This window comes from Salvelinus namaycush, chromosome 7, assembly GCF_016432855.1.
Source record: "Salvelinus namaycush isolate Seneca chromosome 7, SaNama_1.0, whole genome shotgun sequence".
NCBI lineage: Eukaryota > Metazoa > Chordata > Actinopteri > Salmoniformes > Salmonidae > Salvelinus > Salvelinus namaycush.
In genome coordinates, this window is record NC_052313.1 from 8435190 (window position 1) to 8460245 (window position 25056).

At 43.0% G+C, this 25056-nt stretch overlaps 1 protein-coding gene across 1 annotated transcript; it reads right to left on the reverse strand.

The window, feature by feature from the left end:
- Positions 1 to 11938: 11938 nt before the first annotated feature.
- Positions 11939 to 24567, reverse strand: ropn1l (rhophilin associated tail protein 1-like). The gene is made up of 6 exons (XM_038996883.1): positions 24163 to 24567; positions 23791 to 23923; positions 23501 to 23624; positions 23211 to 23372; positions 22809 to 22984; positions 11939 to 12428 (listed from the first exon to the last, which is right to left on the reverse strand). The coding sequence occupies exons 2-6, from the start codon at positions 23919 to 23921 to the stop codon at positions 12365 to 12367; spliced, it is 657 nt and encodes a 218-aa protein (XP_038852811.1). The 5' UTR covers positions 23922 to 23923; positions 24163 to 24567; the 3' UTR covers positions 11939 to 12364.
- Between the last annotated feature and the right edge of the window lie 489 nt (positions 24568 to 25056).

Genomic DNA, 25056 nt, shown 5'->3' on the forward strand with positions numbered 1-25056 from the left:
TACTCTGAAACACTCGCTACTCTCTACTCTGGAACACATACATCTACAGAGTATTGCCAAAAACCACTCAACAACTTCAAACATAAACTCTGACCTGTCCGATGAGCCAAACTGATTAAAGAATCACACAGTAACCAAACACTCTCTCTCTCACACACACACGCACGCACGCACACGCACACGCACACACACACACACACACACACACACACACACACACACACACACACACACACACACACACACACAGAGCTGTAATTAGAATCCATAGAGCAGCTTTAAGTGATACCGTCTACTGTGTGCTTACCAGGGACATCAGCAGGACCCTGGCTTTCGGGGTCAGCCCTGAATCTGTTGTGATGGTGTAAGAATTTTTGGGGCCAAATGAACTCACCGCTTAGTTCATAGAGCTGTGGTGACACTCCCGAAGTCATCCACCTGTTATAACCAGGGGTGTAGAGCTGCCACTTCTCAGAATGGTGTTGTCTCACAAAATGCCTTCATGATTCATTAGTATTCTACATAATAAATACAATATAATAGCATACATAGCATAATGTTAAGCTACTGTTAGACCAAAAACACCACATCATTTCTTATGACAATTTAGGATGTTTGCTGAAATGTCACATGTTTTACTCATATGTACTCAACAGCGTAGCTTTGATTGAAACAGAATCCAGGTGTCTGTGTTTAGCTCCATCTGCTCTAACATTAGATTAAATAGTCATTAGGCTACTTAGCCTATATCATTCAATAAGATCAAAATGCTTATTCCCGTGAAAATGATTGGGATCAAAGGGTTGGCATGCATGCAGCATGGACATTTCACCTGTAAAACCTGAGGAATTATCGGTCACGATTGACAGTGATGATTGCCTAATTTAAAATAAAGTAGATTTAATTTGGTGTTTTAGGAAGAAAATATGTTTTGTTAATTAATTGAACCACATGTGTAGGCATAGGCAATTCTGCAATTTGGAGGATGCATTGTAATTATATATAAAAATATATTATATAAATATATATTATATAATAGGCTACATGTTGGTACCAACTTTCATTCAGAAGTTAATACAAAATAATAGCAAAAAACTGTGCTTCAGTAGGCTACCTAAACAAACACAGCAGTACACCACTTCTTGAAACAAATGTAAAGCGATTGCCATGTGTGGTCAACTGATCAGTTCAGCACCGTTTTGACAGCGTCCGTTTTGACAGCGTCAAGCATGGGGGACTCGTCTTGATAAATCAATCAATGTACGATTTTCGTTTTTCACTGAATCTCCATTTGGATATTTGGTTACAATTAGGCTGGGAAATGTTAGCTAAATTGAGATCAGTGCTCATGATTAATAGTCTAGTAATTGAAAGCCATGCAGATGTTCTCTACACACACATTAGGCCTATAGTCTGCCTGATAAGCCTCCCTGATGTTCTCTACACACACATTAGGCCTATAGTCTGCCTGATAAGCCTCCCTGATGTTCTCTACACACACATTAGCCCTATAGCCTACCTGATAAGCTTCCCTGATGTTTTCTACACACACATTAGCCCTATAGCCTACCTGATAAGCTTCCCTGATGTTTTCTACACACACATTAGCCCTATAGCCTACCTGATAAGCCTCCCTGATGTTTTCTACACACACATTAGGCCTATAGTCTACCTGATAAGCTTCCCTGATGTTTTCTACACACACATTAGCCCTATAGTCTACCTGATAAGCTTCCCTGATGTTTTCTACACACACATTAGGCCTATAGTCTACCTGATAAGCTTCCCTGGTGTTTTCCTGAACTCTCCAATACTTTTCTAATGCATTTCAGTCACTTAGCCTACTGATGCGAATACTAATTTTGACACTTTTCCCATTGGCTATTCAAGTCATTTGACATGTTTTCTTATTAGCCTTATGGACATTGAAACTGTGCTACGCTGGTTCAAAAGGTCATGAGGCCTACGTAGGTTCTATAACAATATAGCTGAAAACACTATTGGCTTCATTGACTTAGCCTACTGAATGTATTCTCTTTTAACTGTAGGCTACTCACTGATAGATTATTTTAAATGTTATTGTAACAGTAGACCTAGCTACGCAATAACCTCATATGGGGTTACTGTACACAATCCATGGAAGAAAGCATTGCTGCCGGAAGGGGTGCTGGAAGTGCTGCAGATGAATATAAATAAATGAGCAAAATGACAGTATATAATTACTCCTGTCTGTACTGAAATAAATGAAATCATTAAAAACACTACACCAGAGAGAATAATTGTGCCACAGAGGCTCAATGGCTTCTTTGAACAAAATTGCTGTGGATTGTGTTTAGTCATATCAAAAAGGCATAGACCTACAGTTGGGAATCCCGCAGTTGAGCCGCCCGCGCGGCAAATATCCAACAGCTGGTTTTTGAGTTGTGGGCGGCTGTCAATAAACAGCAGGCAGCAGCTAAAATGTCTTTCGTAATATTTCAAAATACAATTACGGGAAAAAGCTATTTGAATAAATAAGTGCCACTGTAAAGTTGGTGGATTAACTGTAAAGTTGGTGGATTAACTGTAAAGTTGGTGGATTATAATTTATTCATCATATTGTAGGCCTACAATCGGTCTATTTTTTTCATTGGCCTATGCTATTGGTTTTGCATTTTAGACATGGGCCGTTTTATTGATCTCATTATGCCAATGTCCGAGTATCTTGTCATTTTGGTCATTTGTGTGGTATGAACAAATATTATTGTCATGTCTCCAGTCATGTCCCTACCTTCAGGCTCCCACCTCTACGAGAGGGCAGCTCCCGCTCAGCCAAGTACAAGCTCTTCTCTGTCCTGGCACCCCAGTGGTGGAACCAGCTTCTTCCTGAAGTTAGGACAGCAGAGTCGCTGCCCATCTTCTGAAAACATCTGTAACCCTACATCATATCCTATTCTTCTGTTGCTGTCTCTGTGCCTTGTCTGGTGTCTCTCTCCATCATATCCTATTCTTCTGTTGCTGTCTCTTTGTCTTGTCTGGTGTCCGTCTCCATCATATCCTATTCTTCTGTCGCTGTCGCTGTGCCTTGTCTGGTGTCTTTCTCCATCATATCCTATTCTTCTGTCGCTGTCGCTGTGCCTTGTCTGGTGTCTTTCTCCATCATATCCTATTCTTCTGTTGCTGTCGCTGTGCCTTGTCTGGTGTCTTTCTCCATCATATCCTATTCTTCTGTTGCTGTCTCTGTGCCTTGTCTGGTGTCTCACTCCATCATATCCTATTCTTCTGTTGCTGTCTCTGTGCCTTGTCTGGTGTCTTTCTCCATCATATCCTATTCTTCTGTTGCTGTCTCTTTGTCTTGTCTGGTGTCTCACTCCATCATATCCTATTCTTCTGTTGCTGTCGCTGTGCCTTGTCTGATGTCTCTCTCCATCATATCCTATTCTTCTGTTGCTTTCTGGTGTGTTTGATGTGTCTCTTTAGTTTTGCAATCCAAAACAGTCAAGGGGATACTGGGGAACTTAACTTGTTTTGGGCCTGTGTCTGAGTCACCTAACTCATCCTCTTCCCTACCATTTGCCCCTGACTACTGCTGTTCTGAGTGCTCCACTGGCCTGCTGTTCTCATCTGTCCTCTTCCTTGGCTCATCTGAAAGCTCGAAAGGTAGAGGTGCAACATGTAATTTAGTTACTTTTAAAGGGCAACTGTACTTAAGAAATTCTAGTGGCCATCACTGAATTGAAATGTGAGTTGGTTTCAGGGTGTGGTTTGATGTGGGTGTCTGCTGTGTGTGTTTGCAGGTGGAACGAGTTAAATGGTTTAGCCAATTAGTTTTATCCAGCTGGTGTGCAACCAGACCTGGACATTGGATAGCCTATCTCAGGGGCTAGTTAGGGACACAATGTAAACGTAACAATATTTTCATGTTGCACACCTTTTCATTTTCTCAAATGCTTTTCATATTTGTATATGAATTTCTATAATTTATAGTTAGTTTGAGGTTTTTAAATCATTGACATTTGGAGCTATTGGAATTTTAACATATTGTCCCATGTTCATTGTGTAATTTACCGATGGTCCCTAACTAGCCCCATAGGGATATCCAAAGTCAACCCGAATTTACCACAGGCATTACGATTGGGTCGCGTGCAGCTGCAATCCGAATTGCTGTGGGCAGGATTGAAACAAACCCAGCCTTAATTTATGTTGTGATGCAGTCACAACCACAAGTCTCACAAAACTCAGTTTATGACCAAAATGATACTATTTACACTTTTTATTCAATTTATAGTAGAATACATGTTTCTGACTCATATCGATGCCACATAGGCTGTTTTCTAAATGAGAAGTAGTTTTTTTGGGGCAGTTGCTCTTTAAAGTTACTGTATACTGACACGACCAGGGAAACTCAACTGGAAAGAAACATGTAAGTATCCACATAACAGTGCAACACAACTCCAAACATGACAGATAAGAAGCTACATAGCTCCTATGCCAGGGATGGGCAACTGGCAGCCCGTGTCACCCACTCAATTAGCCTATGTCAGCTAACAGCTGTTTTACAGCTAATTTCCTGAAATTACCTCGACTAACCTGTATCCCCACACATTGACTCGGTACCATTACCCCCTGTATATAGCATCGTTATTGTTATTTTATTGTGTTACTTTTTTATAATTTTTTACTTTCGTTTATTTGGTAAATATTTTCTTAACTCTTTCTTGAACGGCAGTTGGTTAACTCTACGGACCACCCATCCCAGATCCGGGATCATTCTCATCAGAAAAGCTCTAGCGCCACAGGGATATCATAAAATATAATTTCATGAAATCACAAGTCCAATACAGCAAATGAAAGATAAACATCTTGTGAATCCAGCCAACATGTCCGATTTTTTAAATGTTTTACAGCGAAAACACAACATATATTTATGTTAGCTCACCACAATAGCCCAACACACAACGCCATTTTTTCACCGCAAAGATAGCTTTCACAAAACCCACAAATAGAGATAAAATTAATCACTAACCTTTGAACAACTTCATCAGATGACAGTCTTATGACATCATGTTATACAATACATTTATGTTTTGTTCGAAAATGTGCATATTTATAGCTACAAATCGGGGTTTTACATTGCCGCCATGGTCACAAATGGCACCAAAATGTCCGGAGAAATTTTAGACAGCCACGTAATCTAACAGAAAAACTCATCATAAACTTTGCTGAAAAATACATGTTGCACATATAATTAAAGATACACTGGTTCTTAATGCAACCGCTGTGTTAGATTAAAAAAAATAACTTTAGTAAAAAGCACAACATGCAATAATCTGAGACAGCGCTCAGCCATTCTCCGCCATGTTGGAGTCCAAAGAGTCCACAAAAATACAAAATAACATCATAAATATTCCCTTACCTTTGATGAACTTTCATCAGAATGCAGTGCCAGGAATCCTAGTTCCACAATAAATCGTTGTTTTGTTTTAGAATGTCCATTTCTTCTGTCGAATTAGCAACTTTGGCTAGCATGGTGTAGCTCACGTGTCCATGAAGATTTCACGCATGAACGAAAAATTCAAAAAGTGATAATAAAAGTCGAATAAACTGGTCAAACTCAGTTGAGAATCCATCTTTAGGATGTTCTCACAAATATATCCAATAACGTCCCAGACGGAGCATTTCTTCGTGTCTACCTAACGCATTGCAGACAACGATATGACAAACCTAAGTGCGTAGCCGAATACTGCCAATATGGCTGACCTGTCACTCCAAAGGCTCTCATTCGGTCCCACAGAAGGCTAGACACTTCATTCCACGTTCTACTGCCTGTTGACATCTAGTGGAAGGCGTATGTAGTGCATACAGATCCATAAATACAAGGTAATTGAATAGGCGATGCCTTTCACAGAGACCCATTTCAGAATTTTCACTTCCTGTTTGGAAGTTTGCCTGCCAAATGAGTTCTGTTTTACTCACATATATAATTCAAACAGTTTTAGAAACTTCAGAGTGTTTTCTATCTAATAGTAATAATAATATGCATATCATATGATCTAGGACAGAGTACGAGGCCGTTTAAATTGGGCACAATTGTATCCAGAAGTGAAAAGGGCGCCCCCTATTTCCAAGAGGTTATTAAGGGCTTGTAAAAGCATTTCACTGTAAGGTCTACACATGTTGTATTCGGCGCATGTGACAAATAATTAAAGTTTGATTTGATTTGGCCATAGGGTGGAGAGAAATGTTATCAGTTTCTAATATGATATCTGAGTGAGACTAACAAAATCAATGGAGGGCCACCCGGCCGGTAATTCAACCATGATTACTAAATTTAGGTAGCTGGCCACTAGACTAAATTACCAATCTAAACTTCCTAATCATGGTTGAAACAGCTATTTTTCTTCTCCGCCCAATGGCAAAATGAGTACAATTGCAGCAAACTAGCTTAAAAACTGTAACATTTTCTCTACACTACATGGCAAAATTTGTAGAATTGCACGAAATGAACATTTTCTCGCCACTGTCCAAAGGAAGTTTGCAAAAATGTTTTGCTTGCAATGTGTGTGTATGTGAGGGGCCCTCATGATGAGTTCAGATTGTTTTGGGGCCCCCACCTCCATTAAAGTTGCCCAACCCTGCCCTAGGCTATATGAATATAAAGAGATGTACCTGTAGAATGGAATAAGTTATGACCTCGTCAGTTCTAGCAGCTAATGTGATATTTTTAGATTACATAACATTTGAGGACTCATAACTTAAGAGCCTATGTATTGTCAATGTTTTGTTCACCTACAAACTATCCACAAAGCTGACAATATTTGACTTTTCTGCCCTCTCCACCTCATTCACTGTTGTCTCAACCTGCTCACTTTTTTTGTCTCTTTCGGGAAGAAATGTGGAATATCCATATTTGCTCATGCTATGCTGCAGCCTCTGAGTGTCAGGCGTCTTGCTGAGTGGTGACATTGACATCTAACAGGTGCTGTAGGGGTGGAGGAAGGGTCAAGGGACGTGAGCAGTCCACTGCGTTGTTAAATCTTGACCAATCACAGCAGGCACCGCATCACTCCAGGGGCTTTTTGCAGTGCCTGCTACGGCCTAGTGCAGTATGTTGGATAGTTTATTTTTGTCAGTAAAATGTGTCAGTAAAAATACAAATGTTAAACTGCATAGCGCAAGTGATGTGTGGTTGTAGAAACTCATATCAGACTGAAATGTAAAATAATGTTATTTTTGGGACTGGACCAAAACCATCCGGGGCTGAAGCCCTGGAAGCCCAGGCCTAATGACACTGATCAGAGCTAAACGAGGTAAACCCAGTGCTACCCTTTCCTAATGTTAAACCCCCTTTTCAAACTATATTGTTTGGCACAAGTGAGAAAGAATGTGCCATGTACTGTCATTGTTAGGATGACTCATACTGCAAAAGAACAACTTCTGAGCAGTCATTCTGAAGGAAAACATTTTTTTACAGAAAAAACACCCCTTTTCTGTTTCTTGGAAACGCAAATGAGATAACGTGTGAGGTTTTGGCAGTGTAATCAAAACCATAGAAGTCAGTTCCTCTATCATGGAATCCCCTACACTACCCCAGTGCTGACTGACTCAGCCATTCAATCAAAACAGTTACAACAATTCATACAATATCCTTCCTTGATTCAACCAAACAGTTTTCAAATGTCCACACTTGCAGAACAAGCCAAGTTAAAGTAGGCATACTGTGAGCAGCCCATTAGCCTAGATACTCCACCAAACTACCTATTGATTCACAGACCTATCCAGGACAGGCTACCATACACTAATGTGTTTAATATGGTCCCATCCCACTGAGCACAGACTGGTTGAATCAACGTTGTTGCGACGTAATTTCAACTAATTTGAACGTGGAATAGACATCTGTGCCCAGTGGGATCCTCGTGACTAGATTCAACCAGGCCTGGCCTCGTGACTAGATTCAACCAGGCCTGGCCTCGTGACTAGATTCAACCAGGCCTGGCCTCGTGACTAGATTCAACCAGGCCTGGCCTCGTGACTAGATTCAACCAGGCCTGGCCTCGTGACTAGATTCAACCAGTCACAGGCCTGTTTTCACCTGATCTAGTCACAGGTCTGTTTTCTCCTGATCTAGTCACAGGCCTGACACAAGGGAAAGGGGGATACCTAGTCAGTTGTACAACTGAATGCATTCAACTGAAATGGGTCTTCCGTATTTAACCCCTCTGAATCAGAGAGCAGTTGTTGTTGGGGGTTAACTGCCTTGTTCAGGGGCCGAACAACAGATTTTGACCTTGTCGGCTCTGGGATTCAATCTAGCAACCTTTCGGTTACTGGCCCAGGCTACCTGCCGCCCCACATCCAATGATTTTTAGTCACGGCCCTGGCTGGAGTTAGTTTGTGTGTTTGTGTGTGTGAGACAGTGAGGATGATGTAACTTCCTGCCATGTAATTTCAGCCCCTAAAGTACTATCCCTCTGGGATTATGCACCGCCGGCCAATAACATTTATCTCCTCGACAGTGAGCCGCTCCTGGAATCCCCAGACAGCCAATTAGAGTAGGACCCCTGGGGGGGGGGGAGGGCCACAGGTGTGAGATAGCCACAGAGGAAGGTGTGTCACTGCAAAGATGAGCCTGAGTCAATGTCATCTCAATGCTGTTACTTCCCCTATGAAGGTCTTATTGGACATGTATACTGTACCTAGAGGGACTGACTGACAACTAACCAGTCATATAGCATTCTGGTAATCTATGTCAGTATTTCTCAACACAACAACAGCATCCAACCTGGGATTTAAACAAGTCTATACATGTTCACTCTCCCTACAGACCTCTCCAATCATTTCCTTTACCACAGGGCCTACACAACACCTTAAAGGCATAGAGCTGCCCAAGATTCAGATGTCTGGAAAAACCCGGTTTATTTCTGAGGTAAACTTTAACCAGCCTGAAATACCCTGTGTGGGTGTTTACAGGTCTCTATGAGTGGTTTCCCCTTTTACCATAAAGCACCAATCTGCTGAGTATTAATAAGTTGATTTGCAGCTCTTGAACCAACAGGTCAATCAGTTAATTGGCCTGAGCAGAGGACACCAGGTAGACACTAAAGGAGAGAGAGAGAGAGAGAGCTAGAGAGAGACAGAGAGGTAGAGCCAGAGGTGGAGAGAGGTGGACAGAGAGAGGGAGAGAGGTAGAGAGAGACAGCGAGGTAGAGCCAGAGGTGGAGAGAGGTGGACAGAGAGAGGGAGAGAGGTAGAGAGAGACAGCGAGGTAGAGCCAGAGGTGGAGAGAGGTGGACAGAGAGAGGGAGAGAGAGACAGAGAGCTAGAGAGAGACAGAGAGGTAGAGCCAGAGGTGGAGAGAGGTGGACAGAGAGAGGGAGAGAGAGACAGAGAGGTAGAGAGAGACAGCGAGGTAGAGCCAGAGGTGGAGAGAGGTGGACAGAGAGAGGGAGAGAGGTAGAGAGAGACAGCGAGGTAGAGCCAGAGGTGGAGAGAGGTGGACAGAGAGAGGGGGAGAGAGACAGAGAGCTAGAGAGAGACAGAGAGGTAGAGCCAGAGGTGGAGAGAGGTGGACAGAGAGAGGGAGAGAGAGACAGAGAGGTAGAGAGAGACAGCGAGGTAGAGCCAGAGGTGGAGAGAGGTGGACAGAGAGAGGGAGAGAGGCAGTTGGGCAGAGAGAGAAAGTGAGAGACCAAAGATTAGACAAAAGTTCACAATTGGTACAAAATATATAGAGTACTGCACACACTACAATTACTTAGGTTTAAAAATAAGCTCAACTAGACACCTTAACGATGCAGTGAATGAACCGAGAGAGAAAGCACGCAGGGCATTCTACGACAGTAAAAAACAAATTCAAATTCTCATTAAAATTTGGCTAAATATGTCATTGAACCAATTGCACTTTATATGAGCGAGGTGTGGGGTCCACTTGCAAAACAAGGTTTCACCAAATGGGACAAACACCCCATTGAAACCCTGCATGCAGAGTTCTGTAAGATTCTCCTACATGTCCAGAGGAAAACTACAAACAATGCATGCAGGGCAGAATTAATCCAATATAGTTTACTAATAAAAACTCAAAAAATAGCAATTAAGTTTGGGAAACATCTAAAATACAGTGACCCCCTCTCATATCATTACCAAGCCCTGCAATGCCAATAGATGAGCAAAGAAAAGAGTCCCCTCATCCAGCTGGTCCTGGGGCTGAGTTCACAAACCTGTTATACTTACACACTGACGCCTCATGACCAGAACATCCAATCAATCAGAATAAACCAAATTACAACACAGTCAAAACAAAATTACATTGCTTATTGGGAAACACAAGCACAAACACAAAGCAAAATGCAGTGCTATCTGGCCCTAAATCGACAGTACACCGTGGCTAACTATTTGACCATGGTAACTGATCAAAACCTTAGAAAAACCTTGACAAAGTACAGGCTCAGTGAGCACAGCCTTGCCATTGAGAAGGGTAGACACAGGAAAACCTGGCTCCCTGTAGAGGAAAGGCTGTGCAACCACTGCACAACAGCAGAACCTGAGACAGAGCTTCATGTCCTGATAAAATGTCAAAAATATAAAACAGTTATAGTGTAATATCCCAAAATTTGAAACCCGTATTCAAGGTTTCAAAGACCTCTCTGATGAGGATAGGCTACCCATCCTGTTGGGGGAGGAAGCAGAGAGCTGTGGGTTGGCAGCGCACTACATTGCTGCCTGCCATAAGATGAGGGACATTGTCTGACAGACCAATCAACCTACACATGTCCTCTATGCTTATTGTTCAATTTATGGTTATTCTGACCCTCGTTACTGTTGTCCCGTTGACAATTTTGATTCTTATTATAAATATCCAAAGTAAGCTTTGGCAATATGTACATTGTTACGTCATGCCAATAAAGCAAATTGAATTGAGAGAGACAGGTAGGCAGGGAGAGAGAGAGAGAGAGAGAGAGAGAGAGAGAGGGGGGTGGAGAGAGAGAGAGAGGTGGGTGGAGAAAGAGAGAGAGAGGTGGAAAGAGAGAGAGAGAGAGGTGGGTGGAGAGAGAGGAGAGAGGTGGGTGGAGAGAGAGGAGAGAGGTGGGCAGAGAGAGAGACGGAGAGAGGTAGGCAGAGAAAGAGAGAGAGAGGTGGGTGGAGAGAGAGGAGAGAGGTGGGCAGAGAGAGAGACGGAGAGAGGTAGGCAGAGAAAGAGAGAGAGAGGTGGGTGGCGAGAGAGGAGAGAGAGGTGGGCGGAGAGAGAGAGATAGAGAGGTGGGCGGAGAGAGAGAGAGAGAGAGGTGGGCAGAGAGAGAGAGAGAGAGAGGTGGGCAGAGAGAGAGAGGTGGGCAGAGAGAGAGAGACAGAGGTGGGCAGAGAGAAAGACGGAGAGAGAGGTAGGCAGAGAAAGAGAGAGAGAGGTGGGCAGAGAGAGACGGAGAGAGAGGTAGGCAGAGAAAGAGAGAGAGAGGTGGGCAGAAAGAGAGAGAGGTGGGCAGGAAGAGAGAGGTGGGCAGAGAGAGACGGAGAGAGAGGTAGGCAGAGAAAGAGAGAGAGAGGTGGGCAGAGAGAGAGACGGAGAGAGAGGTAGGCAGAGAAAGAGAGAGGTGGGCAGAGAGAGATGGAGAGAGAGGTAGGCAGAGAAAGAGAGAGAGGTGGGTGGAGAGAGAGGAGAGAGAGGTGGAAAGAGAGAGAGAGAGAGAGGTGGGTGGAGAGAGAGAGGTGGGCAGAGAGAGAGACGGAGAGAGAGGTAGGCAGAGAAAGAGAGAGAGAGGTGGGCAGAGAGAGACGGAGAGAGGTAGGCAGAGAAAGAGGTGGGTGGAGAGAGAGGAGAGAGAGGAGAGAGAGGTGGAAAGAGAACACATGGTAAATGGCATTAATTAAATAGTATTTATTTAGCCTTCCAGAGTAGCAATTAACAAATTCTAATCACAGAGCAACGCCCTTCATTAACACAAGATGTTTGTATGTGTGCGTACGCATGCATGTGTGTCTGACTGTGTGTGTGTGTGTCTGACTGTGTGTGTGTGTACATACCATTTATTAAAAGACAGCCTAGAAATACTATAAAACAACTTTATTCAGTCCCAAGTGGATTGAGAATGCCCAGAACCAAAGTACAAGTAAATAAATAGTCCATAAGAGTGGACATGGATACAGATACACACATACTGTCATATCACAGTACAGTATTATAGACAGGCAATAGGCAGACACATATTTGAATGAGGCTTCCTGTCCTGGGTCCTAGTCACTGCAGTCTGTTGGTCCACAATACCGAAAGCATTATAATTCAGGACAGGGAAAATGGGATTTTACTTTTGGGGGTATAACTCATCCATTCTAATGCTGTTGGACTGGAGGATGATGACAAAAAAGCAGGAATGACTGGTTTCAGGAAAAATCACATTTCAGGAAAAATCCCATCCCTGAAGTTAGCTGTCTGCACCATCCCTCCTTGGCATTCCCTAGAGGATGAGAGAGAGAAAGAGGGGAGAGGACTTTAAAACATGAAAATAGTTGCAATAGAGGAGAGGGACCTTGCTGTATTGTTAGCTGGGACCTACCCTGACAGCATGTTGCCAGTGGACAAAAGGTGTTTTCCCTCATCTTTCCCTCTCGTCCATCTCCCTTCCGGTCCAGCTCTGTCCACTTGTTCTCTCTCTCTTTCTTTCTCTTCCTCCCTTCACACTATTCTGTGATAGCGTCACCTCCCTAGAGATGCGTCACCTCCCTAGAGATGTTGTTTCCCAGAGCCAGGCTGCAGTAGAGGCTGCTGTTGTGCAACAAATTCTTCTCTGGGACCACAGCCTCTACACACAGAGACTGGCACTACGGTCTATGTAGCCTTGTGCACAAGCGTCAGTCCTAAGCTACCTAAAGATGATGAAGAGACTAGCACAGCCTAGAAGGGAGAAGTGGGTTACCAGTCCATCTGAAAAGAGGGATTCTGATGTGTCGTGACTTGTGTCCTGGCTAGGTCGCTCCACATTCACACAGCATGGCCCCCTCATGTTTTAGAGCTGTACCTATCCAGAATTAGCTGAATACACAGTACTGCTGGTTAGGACCTATAATACTGTGAATACACAGTGCTGCTGGTTAGAACCTATAATACTGTGAATACACAGTGCTGCCGGTTAGAACCTATAATACTGTGAATACACAGTGCTGCCGGTTAGGACCTATAATACTGTGAATACACAGTGCTGCCGGTTAGGACCTATAATACTGTGAATACACAGTGCTGCCGGTTAGAACCTATAATACTGTGAATACACAGTGCTGCCGGTTAGAACCTATAATACTGTGAATACACAGTGCTGCCGGTTAGAACCTATAATACTGTGAATACACAGTGCTGCCGGTTAGGACCTATAATACTGTGAATACACAGTGCTGCCGGTTAGAACCTATAATACTGTGAATACACAGTGCTGCCGGTTAGAACCTATAATACTGTGAATACACAGTGCTGCCGGTTAGGACCTATAATACTGTGAATACACAGTGCTGCCGGTTAGAACCTATAATACTGTGAATACACAGTGCTGCCGGTTAGAACCTATAATACTGTGAATACACAGTGCTGCCGGTTAGAACCTATAATACTGTGAATACACAGTGCTGCCGGTTAGAACCTATAATACTGTGAATACACAGTGCTGCCGGTTAGAACCTATAATACTGTGAATACACAGTACTGCCGGTTAGAACCTATAATACTGTGAATACACAGTGCTGCCGGTTAGAACCTATAATACTGTGAATACACAGTGCTGCCGGTTAGAACCTATAACACTGTGAATACACAGTGCTGCCGGTTAGAACCTATAATACTGTGAATACACAGTGCTGCCGGTTAGGACCTATAATACTGTGAATACACAGTGCTGCCGGTTAGGACCTATAATACTGTGAATACACAGTGCTGCCGGTTAGAACCTATAATACTGTGAATACACAGTGCTGCCGGTTAGAACCTATAATACTGTGAATACACAGTGCTGCCGGTTAGAACCTATAATACTGTGAATACACAGTGCTGCCGGTTAGAACCTATAATACTGTGAATACACAGTGCTGCCGGTTAGAACCTATAATACTGTGAATACACAGTGCTGCCGGTTAGGACCTATAATACTGTGAATACACAGTGCTGCCGGTTAGGACCTATAATACTGTGAATACACAGTGCTGCCGGTTAGGACCTATAATACTGTGAATACACAGTGCTGCCGGTTAGAACCTATAATACTGTGAATACACAGTGCTGCCGGTTAGAACCTATAATACTGTGAATACACAGTGCTGCCGGTTAGAACCTATAATACTGTGAATACACAGTGCTGCCGGTTTGAACCTATAATACTGTGAATACACAGTGCTGCCGGTTAGGACCTATAATACTGTGAATACACAGTGCTGCCGGTTAGAACCTATAATACTGTGAATACACAGTGCTGCCGGTTAGAACCTATAATACTGTGAATACACAGTGCTGCCGGTTAGAACCTATAATACTGTGAATACACAGTGCTGCCGGTTAGAACCTATAACACTGTGAATACACAGTGCTGCCGGTTAGGACCTATAATACTGTGAATACACAGTGCTGCCGGTTAGAACCTATAATACTGTGAATACACAGTGCTGCCGGTTAGAACCTATAATACTGTGAATACACAGTGCTGCCGGTTAGAACCTATAATACTGTGTATTATGGTTACATCCCTTCATTTGGAAAGATAAAGAGGAAAACCCTACTCCACTAAGCTTTGTCTTACCTGTGCTAGTGTGTGTGTGCTTGTAAACGTGTTCTCGGATGGTGTGTGTTTGTAATTGTTCCCTGTCACAGGTTTTTGTGTGTGTGTGTGTGTGTGTGTGTGTACAGTGGCAAGAAAAAGTATGTGAACCCTTTGGAATTACCTGGATTTTTGAATAAATTGTTCATAAAATTTGATCTGATCTTCATCTAAGTCAAAACAATAGACAAACAGTCTGCTTAAACTAATAACACAAACAATTATACATTTTCATGTCTTCATTGAACATACCTTGTAAACATTCACAGTGGAGGGTGGAAAAAGTATGTGAACCCTTGAATTTAATAACTGGTTGACCCTCCATTGGCAGCAATAACCTCAACCAAACATTTTCTGTAGTTGTGGATCAGACCTGCACAACGGTCAGGAGGAATTGTGGACCATTACTCTTTACAAAACTGTTTCAGTTCAGCAATATTCTTGGGATGTCTGGTGTGAACTGGTCTCTTGAAGTCATGCCACAGCATCTCAATTGGGTTGAGGTCAGGACTCTGACTGGGCCACTCTAGAAGGCGTATTTTCTTCTGTTGAAGCCATTCTGTTGTTGATTTACTTCTGTGTTTTGGGTCGTTGTCTTGTTGCATCACCAACTTCTGTTGAGCTTCAATTGGCGGACAGATAGCCTAACATTCTCCTGCAAAATGTCTTGATCAATGAAAAAATGAATTCCCAAGTTTATGATAGCAAGCTGTCCAGGCCCTGAGGCGGCAAAGCAGCCCCAAACCATGATGCTTCCTCCACCATATTTTACAGTGGGGATGAGGTTTTGATGTTGGTGTGCTGTGCCTCTTTTTCTTCACACATAGTGTTGTGTGTTCCATCCAAACACCACAACTTTAGTTTAATCTGTCTACAGAATATTTTGCCAGTAGAGCTATGGAACATCCAGGTGCTCTTTTGTGAACTTCAGACATGCAGCAATGTTTTTTTTTGGACAGCAGTGGCTTCTTCCGTGGTGTCCTCCCATGAACACCATTCTTGTTTAGTGTTTTACGTATCGTAGCAGAGATGTTAGCATGTTCCAGAGATTTCTGTAAGTCTTTAGCTGACACTCTAGGATTCTTTTTAACCTCATTGAGCATTCTGCTCTGTGCTCTTGCAGTCATCTTTGCAGGACGGCCACTCCTAGGGAGAGTAGCAACAGTGCTGAACTTTCTCCATTTATAGACAACTTTTCTTACCGTGGACTGATGAACATCAGATACTTTTGTAACCCGTTCCAGCTTTATGCAATTCAACAATTCTTAATCTTAGGTCTTCTGAGATCTCCTTTGTTCGAGGCATGGTTCGCATCAGGCAATGCTTCTTGTGAATAGCAAACTCAAATTTTGTGAGTGTTTTTTATAGGGCAGGGCAGCTCTAACCAACATCTCCAATCTCGTCTCATTGATTGGACTCCAGGTTAGCTGACTCCTGACTCCAATTAGCTTTAGGAGAAGTCATTAGCCCTGGGGTTCACATACTTTTTTCCAACCTACACTATGAATGTTTAAATGATGTATTCAATATGGACAAACAAAACACAATAATGTGTGTGTTATTAGTTTAAGCAGACTGTGTTCATCTATTGTTGTGACTAAGATGAAGATCAGATTACATTTTCTGACTAATTTATGCAGAAATCCAGGTAATTCCAAAAGGTTCACATAGGGGACTGGGATCGCCATTCCAGAACATTGTACTTGTTCCTCTGCATAAATGCCCGGGTAGATTTTGAGCAGTGTTTTGGGTCGTTGTCTTGTTGAAATATCCAGCGCCGGCGTAACTTCAACTTTGTGACTGATTCTTCAACATTATTCCCAAGAATCTGCTGATATTGAGTGGAATCCATGCGACCCTCAACTTTAACAAGATTCCCAGTACCGGCACTGGCCACACAGCATGATGGAACCCCCACCAAATTTTACTGTGGGTAGCAAGTGTTTTTCTTGGAACGCTGTGTTCTTTTGCCGCCATGCATAACGTCCCTTGTTATGACCAAATAATTCAATCTTTGTTTCATCAGTCCACAGCACCTTATTCCAAAATGAAGCTGGCTTGTCCAAATGTGCGTTTGCATACCTCAAGCGACTCTGTTTGTGGCGTGTGTGCAGAAAAGGCTTCTTCCGCATCACTCTCCCATACAGCTTCTCCTTGTGCAAAGTGTGCTGAATTGTTGAACGATGCACAGTGACACCATCTGCAGCAAGATGATGTTGTAGGTCTTTGGAGGTGGTCTGTGGGCTGTTTTTGACCGTTCTCACCATCCTTCGCCTTTGCCTCTCCGATATTTTACTTGGCCTGCCACTTCTGGCCTTAACAAGAACTATGCCTGTGGTCTTCCATTTCCTCACTATGTTCCTCACAGTGGACACTGACAGCTTAAATCTCTGCGATAGCTTTTTGTAGCCTTCCTCTAAACCATAATGTTGAACAATCTTTGTTTTCAGGTCATTTGAGAGTTGTTTTGAGGCCCCCATGTTGCCACTCTTCAGAGGAGAGTCAAAGAGAACAACAACTTGCAATTGGCCACCTTAAATACCTTTTCTCATGATTGGATTCACTTGTCTATGAAGTTCAAGGCTTAATGAGCTCACCAAACCAATTGTGTGTTCCAATTAATCACTGCTAAGTAGTTACAGGTATTCAAATCAACAGAATGACAAGGGTGCCCACATTTTTGCATAGCCTATTTTTCACATCTGATTTAATTTCATAGAACTTAATATTGCTACACTAAAAATCTTTGTCTGGACAATACCCCAGTACTCAGCTTTTATTAGAAAATGAATGGCATGCCACTGTGATCATTTTCTGTGAAGACAGAGTAAATTATTATGCAGCCTCAGAGGGGTGCCCAAACTTTTTCATACGACTGTACATACATACACACATACACACACACACACATACATACATTGGCAAGAAAAAGTCCCCAGACCTGAATATCATTGAGAATCTGTGGGATGATTTGAAGCGGGCTGTCCATGCTCGGCAACCATCAAACCTAACTGAACTGGAGATGTTTTGTAAGGAGGAATGGTCCAAAATACCTTCAACCAGAATCCAGACACTCATTAGTGGCTATGGGAAGCGTCTAGAGGCTGTTATTTTAGCAAAGGAGGCTCTACTAAATATTGATGTGAATTTTCTATTGGGGTGCCCACATTTATGCACCTGTCTAATTTTGTTTTGATGCATATTGCACATTTTCTCTTAAGCCAATAAACCTCATTTCACTACTGAAATATTACTACTGAAATATTACTGTGTCCATCAGTTATTTGATAGATCTAAATGAAATTGCTGATCTAAACACCCAATTATTGACAGATGGAAATCATGGAAATTGTCAGGGGTGCCCAAACTTTTTCATACGACTGTATGTGTGTGTGTGTGTGTGTGTGTGTGTGTGTGTGTGTGTGTGTGTGTGTGTGTGTGTGTGTGTGTGTGTGTGTGTGTGTGTGTGTATTCTGTCAGAGTTGCAGTGGGTGTGTTAGTGATTTCCTCTCAGTGAGTTGGCTGCTGTTCAGGTTTGGCATCATGCTGCAGTCTGTCTCAGCAGCCAGCCATTACCTCACTATGAGGTGAGAGTGCTCCCCATCAGTGAGTGAACCTTTGGCATCATGACGTGATATGTCTTTGCTCCTAGCAGAACTCGGCGAGGGGAAGTGAACTTCTGTGCTCGCATACTGCCTAAAGACATGTGCCGTATCAACAACATACCCAGAAATCTGCCATTCATTTTCACGTTTGTGCTGAGGAGATCTTAGTCGCACAATTTTCCATCTAACTAAGATGTTTGGTGCAGTATTTCTCAATGAAAAGCAGTCGTCTCTCGTTTAATGACAACAAAGACTTCATTGAAGAATCCCTACTGTTGACCAATCACTGACGAAGGGGCGTAGACTTCAGGTACTGAACGTCGGCTTGCCTCAAGAAAAAGAAATGGTGTGCTCGAACACCCGCAAAGAAATAACTGCCGAACACAGCCGAACTCCAAAACAAATAAAAACGTTACAAAATGTCTTAATCTTAACCAATAGGGGTGACATTTACCAAGCTCTTTTCTGCTCCTTCACTCATTATTGTCAAGAGCCAATCAGATCAATTAGTACTTTACCTAAAAGAGCCAGCAACCAATTAAATCACAGAATTACCAAACCAATCACTGCAAGGACCAAATCAGATTACAGAGTTCATCAAGCGCTGTCAGGAGAAATTCAGATCATAGGCTTATTAAGCAGTGCTGCCAATAACCAATCGGATGACAGGGTGTTGTGAGGTATGGGAGTTCATTACATTAGCATCAGGGACATGCTAGCCAGGGAACTAGATTAGCCCAATGAAACCCTGGCACAGATTCAAGAAACACTTTGTCTGGCACGAACACCCCACTGTAAAATCTACATTGATCATCTTTCTAGTATGAAGCAGCCTAACTACAGTTTCCAGACAGGCAGATAAAAAGCGCCATCCTCAAACACGGGCACATTCTCCAGAGTCACCCCTTGCTCAAAGACTTTGCGTCCAACCCTCCCCTGATATGCTCTAGGAGGGGTTGTAATATCAGAGACCGCGTCGTGCACAGTGTGCTCCTCAATCCTTCACCCTCTACGTGGCTCCCAGGTCCCTTAATGGTTTTTACCGCTGCGGTCATTGTTTCAACTCAAGTGACACAAAAGTATTCTATCACCCATGTTCGGTTAAAGAATACAAGATAAAATACATCATAAATTGTAGTACAACACGTTGTTTACATGCCCAAGTGGGCTTGTTTACATTGGTCAGACGAAACACGCCCTCAAATTAAGAATAGCTGAACACAAAACGGCTACCTGCACAACAAATATGGACTATGCGAATGCACGGCATGCTAATCGCATGGCTCAGCCTCTACCTTGAAATTCTGGGGAGTTGAGAAAGTTTCTTTCCTCCAGGGGAGGCAATATAGTGAGCAAATTGTTAGAGGCACTTTGGATGGACTGCTCAGATTGCGCCGAGACAAAGGGTCTGAATGAACAGCTCCCTTTCTGATCTTTCTGTCTTTTGTTTTTCAAGTGGAATGTATGTCTACGGCTCTTGACTGATGATCATACTCGTTTGAATAACCTGTGTAGTTGCTGCTACTACTACTGACATGTATAATTGACATGACGAATAGAACACTCCCCGGCTGATGAAGGCGAGGCATGCCTAAACGTATTGGTTGTTTCTCTGGTCAATAAATATCAGATTTACCCAGCAACAGAGTGCTTTTTCCTTTATTCTCCTGAAAAGTCACCTGGGTTAAGGAATGATAGTCATCAGTTGAAGTATCCTGGGGTAAGGAATGATAGTCATCAGTTGAAGTATCCTGGGTTAAGGAATGATAGTCATCAGTTGAAGTATCCTGGGGTAAGGAATGATAGTCATCAGTTGAAGTATCCTGGGGTAAGGAATGATAGTCATCAGTTGAAGTATCCTGGGGTAAGGAATGATAGTCATCAGTTGAAGTATCCTGGGGTAAGGAATGATAGTCATCAGTTGAAGTATCCTGGGGTAAGGAATGATAGTCATCAGTTGAAGGATCCTGGGGTAAGGAATGATAGTCATCAGTTGAAGTATCCTGGGGTAAGGAATGATAGTCATCAGTTGAAGTATCCTGGGGTAAGGAATGATAGTCATCAGTTGAAGGATCCTGGGGTAAGGAATGATAGTCATCAGTTGAAGTATCCTGGGGTAAGGAATGATAGTCATCAGTTGAAGTATCCTGGGGTAAGGAATGATAGTCATCAGTTGAAGGATCCTGGGGTAAGGAATGATAGTCATCAGTTGAAGGATCCTGGGGTAAGGAATGACAGTCATCAGTTGAAGGATCCTGGGGTAAGGAATGATAGTCATCAGTTGAAGTATCCTGGGGTAAGGAATGTTTTTTCGAGCAACTGATGTCCCCTTTTTATTTCAGTTGGGCTGAAGGGCTTTTGGGTAAACCTTTTTTACATTGTTCTAACTACAGTTCCCTCAGTAATTATTGGGACAGTGAATAATTTTTTCTTCTTTTGGCTCTATACTTCAACACTTTGGAAATCAAGCATGACTACGGGCTTAAAGTACAGATTGTCCACTTCAATCCGAGGGTATTTTCATCCATATCGGGTGAACCGTTTAGAAATTACAGCACTTTTTGTACACAGACCCCCCCCCCCCATTTTACGGGAGCAAAAGTATTGGGACAAATTAACTTATATGTATATTAAAGTAGTAAAAAGTATTTGGTCCTATATTCATAGCACACAATGACTACTACATCAAGCTTGTGACACTACACATTTGTTGGATGTATTTTCTGTTTGTTTTTTGATTATGTTATGAACGGTAAATCATGTATTGTGTCATTTTGGGTTCACTTTTATAAAAGCACAAATATCATACCCCCAAAACGTCACCATTACAATAACAGGGTAGGTTAGCATTTATATGTACTTTAATAAACATCAAGTGAATTTGTCCCAATACTTTTCCTCCCCTAAAACAGGGGGACTATGTACAAAAAGTGCTGTAATTTCTAAACAGTTAACCTGATATGAATACCCTCAAATTAAAGTTGACAGTCTGCACTTTAACCTCAAAGTCATTGTTTGATTTCAAATTCAAACTGTCGGAGTATAGAGCCAACTGAAGAATGCTTCACTGTCCCAGTAATTACGGAGGGCACTGTACATCATCCACTACATGAGTAATGAGAGAGTTCCATACATTGTCCAACTGAGATGTAGTAATACTTCATCATCATACTTGATGACTGTATGGGAAAGAGAGTCAAATTAGTCTGGTTTGATTCTTGTGTTCCACCAATGTACTGATGTGTTCTCTGGTTTTCACTAGCACAGACGGGGAATAGACTGTGTCTTACAGCATGTGTTACTGGGTACTAGTCTACTAGTGTCAGCAAGGCCCCAGAGCATCTGTTCAGAGCTGTCTCTTTCACTAGCCTTATCACTGTTGTACTGCTGAGAGGACCACTACTGTGAACACTATCTCTATTTCACAAGAACTAGCAGGCAGACAGACAGACAGACAGACAGACAGACAGACAGACAGACAGACAGACAGACAGACAGACACAGACACCCTCTCACTCTCACTGGCTAAATGAATATGCCAAGTTGAAAAAGAATGCAACAGGCACTTCATTGACAAGGCATGAGCATGACAAATGAACTATCGACTAACCTGTCAGGGCAGGAGTGGTTCTCATTGGTTCCAGTGATACTAACCTACATTCACACGCAGTACAGTACACCTTCCATGTTATATCACAGCAACTCTCCGTCCCATATAACAATAAGATATGAACCAAACTCAACTGCCTGGGAAATAATTCAAGCAACTGGGTATCACTACTGTACAGATCTGAGCTTTAACAGGAAAACATCAACTGATCGTGATTCCATGGGGATTTAGAGAAGAATATTTATTTGTAGAATAAGTAGTAAAGCTAATTCCTTCCTGCTACTCTCAGTTTCTTCCTGCTCTTTCCTGTCCTTTTCGTCTCTCCCTCAATCTCTCCTATTATCTAAATTTTTTGCGGCTGTAGAAGTTGGCCAGCTGAATCATCCCATTCTGCTTGGTGCTGTAAACCACAAGAAACACACAAAGTAAAGCAGAGAGGTAGAAAGAGAGAGAAGTAGAGAGATAAAGGTAGAGAGGTAGAGGTAGAGGAAGAAAGAAAGGTAGAGCGAGGTAGAGTAAGAGAGAAAGGTAGAGCGAGGTAGAGGAAGAGAGAAAGGTAGAGCGAGGTAGAGGAAGAGAGAAAGGTAGAGCGAGGTAGAGGTAGATCTGCAGTTTTTCTCTTGTTATGTCTGTCACTGACAGTCACTCAATTAGCCCATGTCAGCCAACATGCCCAGGCGCCCTGACCTCCAGGGTGCCCCCATTGATTTTGTTAGTGATTCTCACTCAGATATCATATTAACATTGCATAAGTCATGGCAAAATGTGTAGAATTGCAGGAAATGAGTGAGTGTAGATAGAGAGAGTGTAGGGTAGTGTACCACTCACACAGACTCCTGCAGGCTGCTTAGGAAGCTGTCTATCTGGTCCTGGGGGATCTCTCCATCCAGTTGGGCCAGGTAAGTGTACAGCCCTACGAATGTATCAAAGGGGATCCTCGCCGCTCCACCCTCCTCATTCTCCGTCAGGATCTCACACGCATACTTCAGGGCACTGATGATGGTCTGAACACACACACACACACACACACACACACACACACACACACACACACACACACACACACACACACACACACACACACACACACACACACACACACACACACACACTTCAGAAAAGCCTGGGCCATCAAGACAGTGCAATACTTCCATCATGTGGTATTTGCTAGCACGACACCACAGTTTCTCTCTGAAGACTGACAGACAGATATCGGAGCCAGGGACTCACCCCTCCCAGAGCGCTGCAGCCCAGGGCGAAGAACTGCATCCAGTGGATATTGCCGTTGAAGTTCCCCAGTGCCAGCAGAGTGTCCAGCTGCTCTGAGGGCAGACACAGACCCTTCCACTTCTGCTGCAGCTCCTCCTTACTGATCGTCTCCTTAGGGGCCAGCTACATTCACAGGGACAGAGAGGGAGAAAGAGGCAGGAGAGGTCTTCTTTTTTTTTTTTTACAACAATAGAAGCCAGCGACATACAGGGAGAGAAAGAGAGGTATCTTAACATCCTACCATAGAGTACCTGTTTGTGTAGGACCTTCAGCAGGCCTGGTGTCAATCCGGTATCAGTCTTCTGTGTGGCAACGGGCATCTCCAGCCTATCTTTGGCTGGCAGAGTGTCTCCTTTGGATAGGGCAGAGAAGTACCTGATAGAACAACAAGCATTTAAATGAAACAACAAGTGTACTTTACCCTGGCCATTATCTATGCTCAGCAACTGGGTAGTTACAAGGCCACTGTCCTACCATCTGAACCATAAAAGCTGGGCTCTTAGTTGTACAGTCACATCCAGGGAGGCTAGGCTGTACTTACGCTGCAGACCACTGTAGTATATCATGGGGTTGGGTTCTGATTGCAGCTTTGGTGAACTGTTTGAGAATGTCTGGTAGTTCAGGGGGGATGTTGATTTGCTGTTCACAGTACATAGTATCTGGAGGAGGCATTGCTGGGAAATAAAGTGGATATGAAATGTTATTCGTAGTTTTCAAGATGTGATAATCAATCTAACATTAGTATAAACTATAGCGAATGAATGTGCCTATCATTACAGAAGACAATATTGTAACAGACAAGCTAACATTAGCTAGCCGAACCACACGAATGAGATGACAGCCTTAACGTTCAGCAGACATAAGATGGCTGACAAAGTCGTATAATCAATTTACTTACTACAAAAACTCTTACCTGAATACTAATCGAATATCTGTCTTGTTGATAAAAAAAAAAACAAGTAAGAGAGTTAATTTGCTAAAATTATAGAAAAAGTTGATTTGGTTTAGAGATCGGCCAACTTCATTTTCAATCCATAGCAACTTAACGTTTGCAGTCAACGTCACATAGCAACAGCAACCCTCGATGATTGGACCAGAAAGAAGTCATGACTTTGCCGCAAAATATTTGTTCCGCCACCGGGTGGCGGGGTGAACAAAGGCAAACAGCACCGCGTCGTTCCAAACGCGTGATACGTGCTTGTTCGTAAATCTGGAGTGCGCTCAGAGCGTTCGTAAAGTCAGAGTTTTGTCAGATTGTCCGTTCGTAAAGTCAGAGTTTTGTCAGATTGTCCGTTCGTAAAGTCAGAGTTTTGTCAGATTGTCCGTTCGTAAAGTCAGAGTTTTGCCAGATTGTCCGTTTGTAAATTCAGAGCGGACACTGGACGCTCTGGCCGAGTAGGGTTGATCGGAGCGTTCTGACCTTACAACCGCAGTCAAGCACCCAAGCTAACGCTGGCTAGCTTGCAAGCTAAATCCAAACACAAATGAAAAAACACCTCACTCTGACCATTTCACTCCCCCTAGCAGAGCTGGTTAGGCTGTTTTCATGTTATCTAGAGCGACTGTGCTGCTGGCAACAATTTAATTACGCTTTTTTTTTTGCTGACGTTTACTGACACCGGCCATATTCATCAGTTATTCTGCGCCCTTGCACACTCAGACGAGAGTGCTCTGAAATCGGAGTAGATAGCCAGGGTGAATTTACGAACGCACCCTTAGTCAAATCAAATTGTATTCGTCACATGCTTCGTAAACAGGTGTAGACGGTCAAACGCTTACTTACGGGTCCTTTTCCAAACAATGCAGA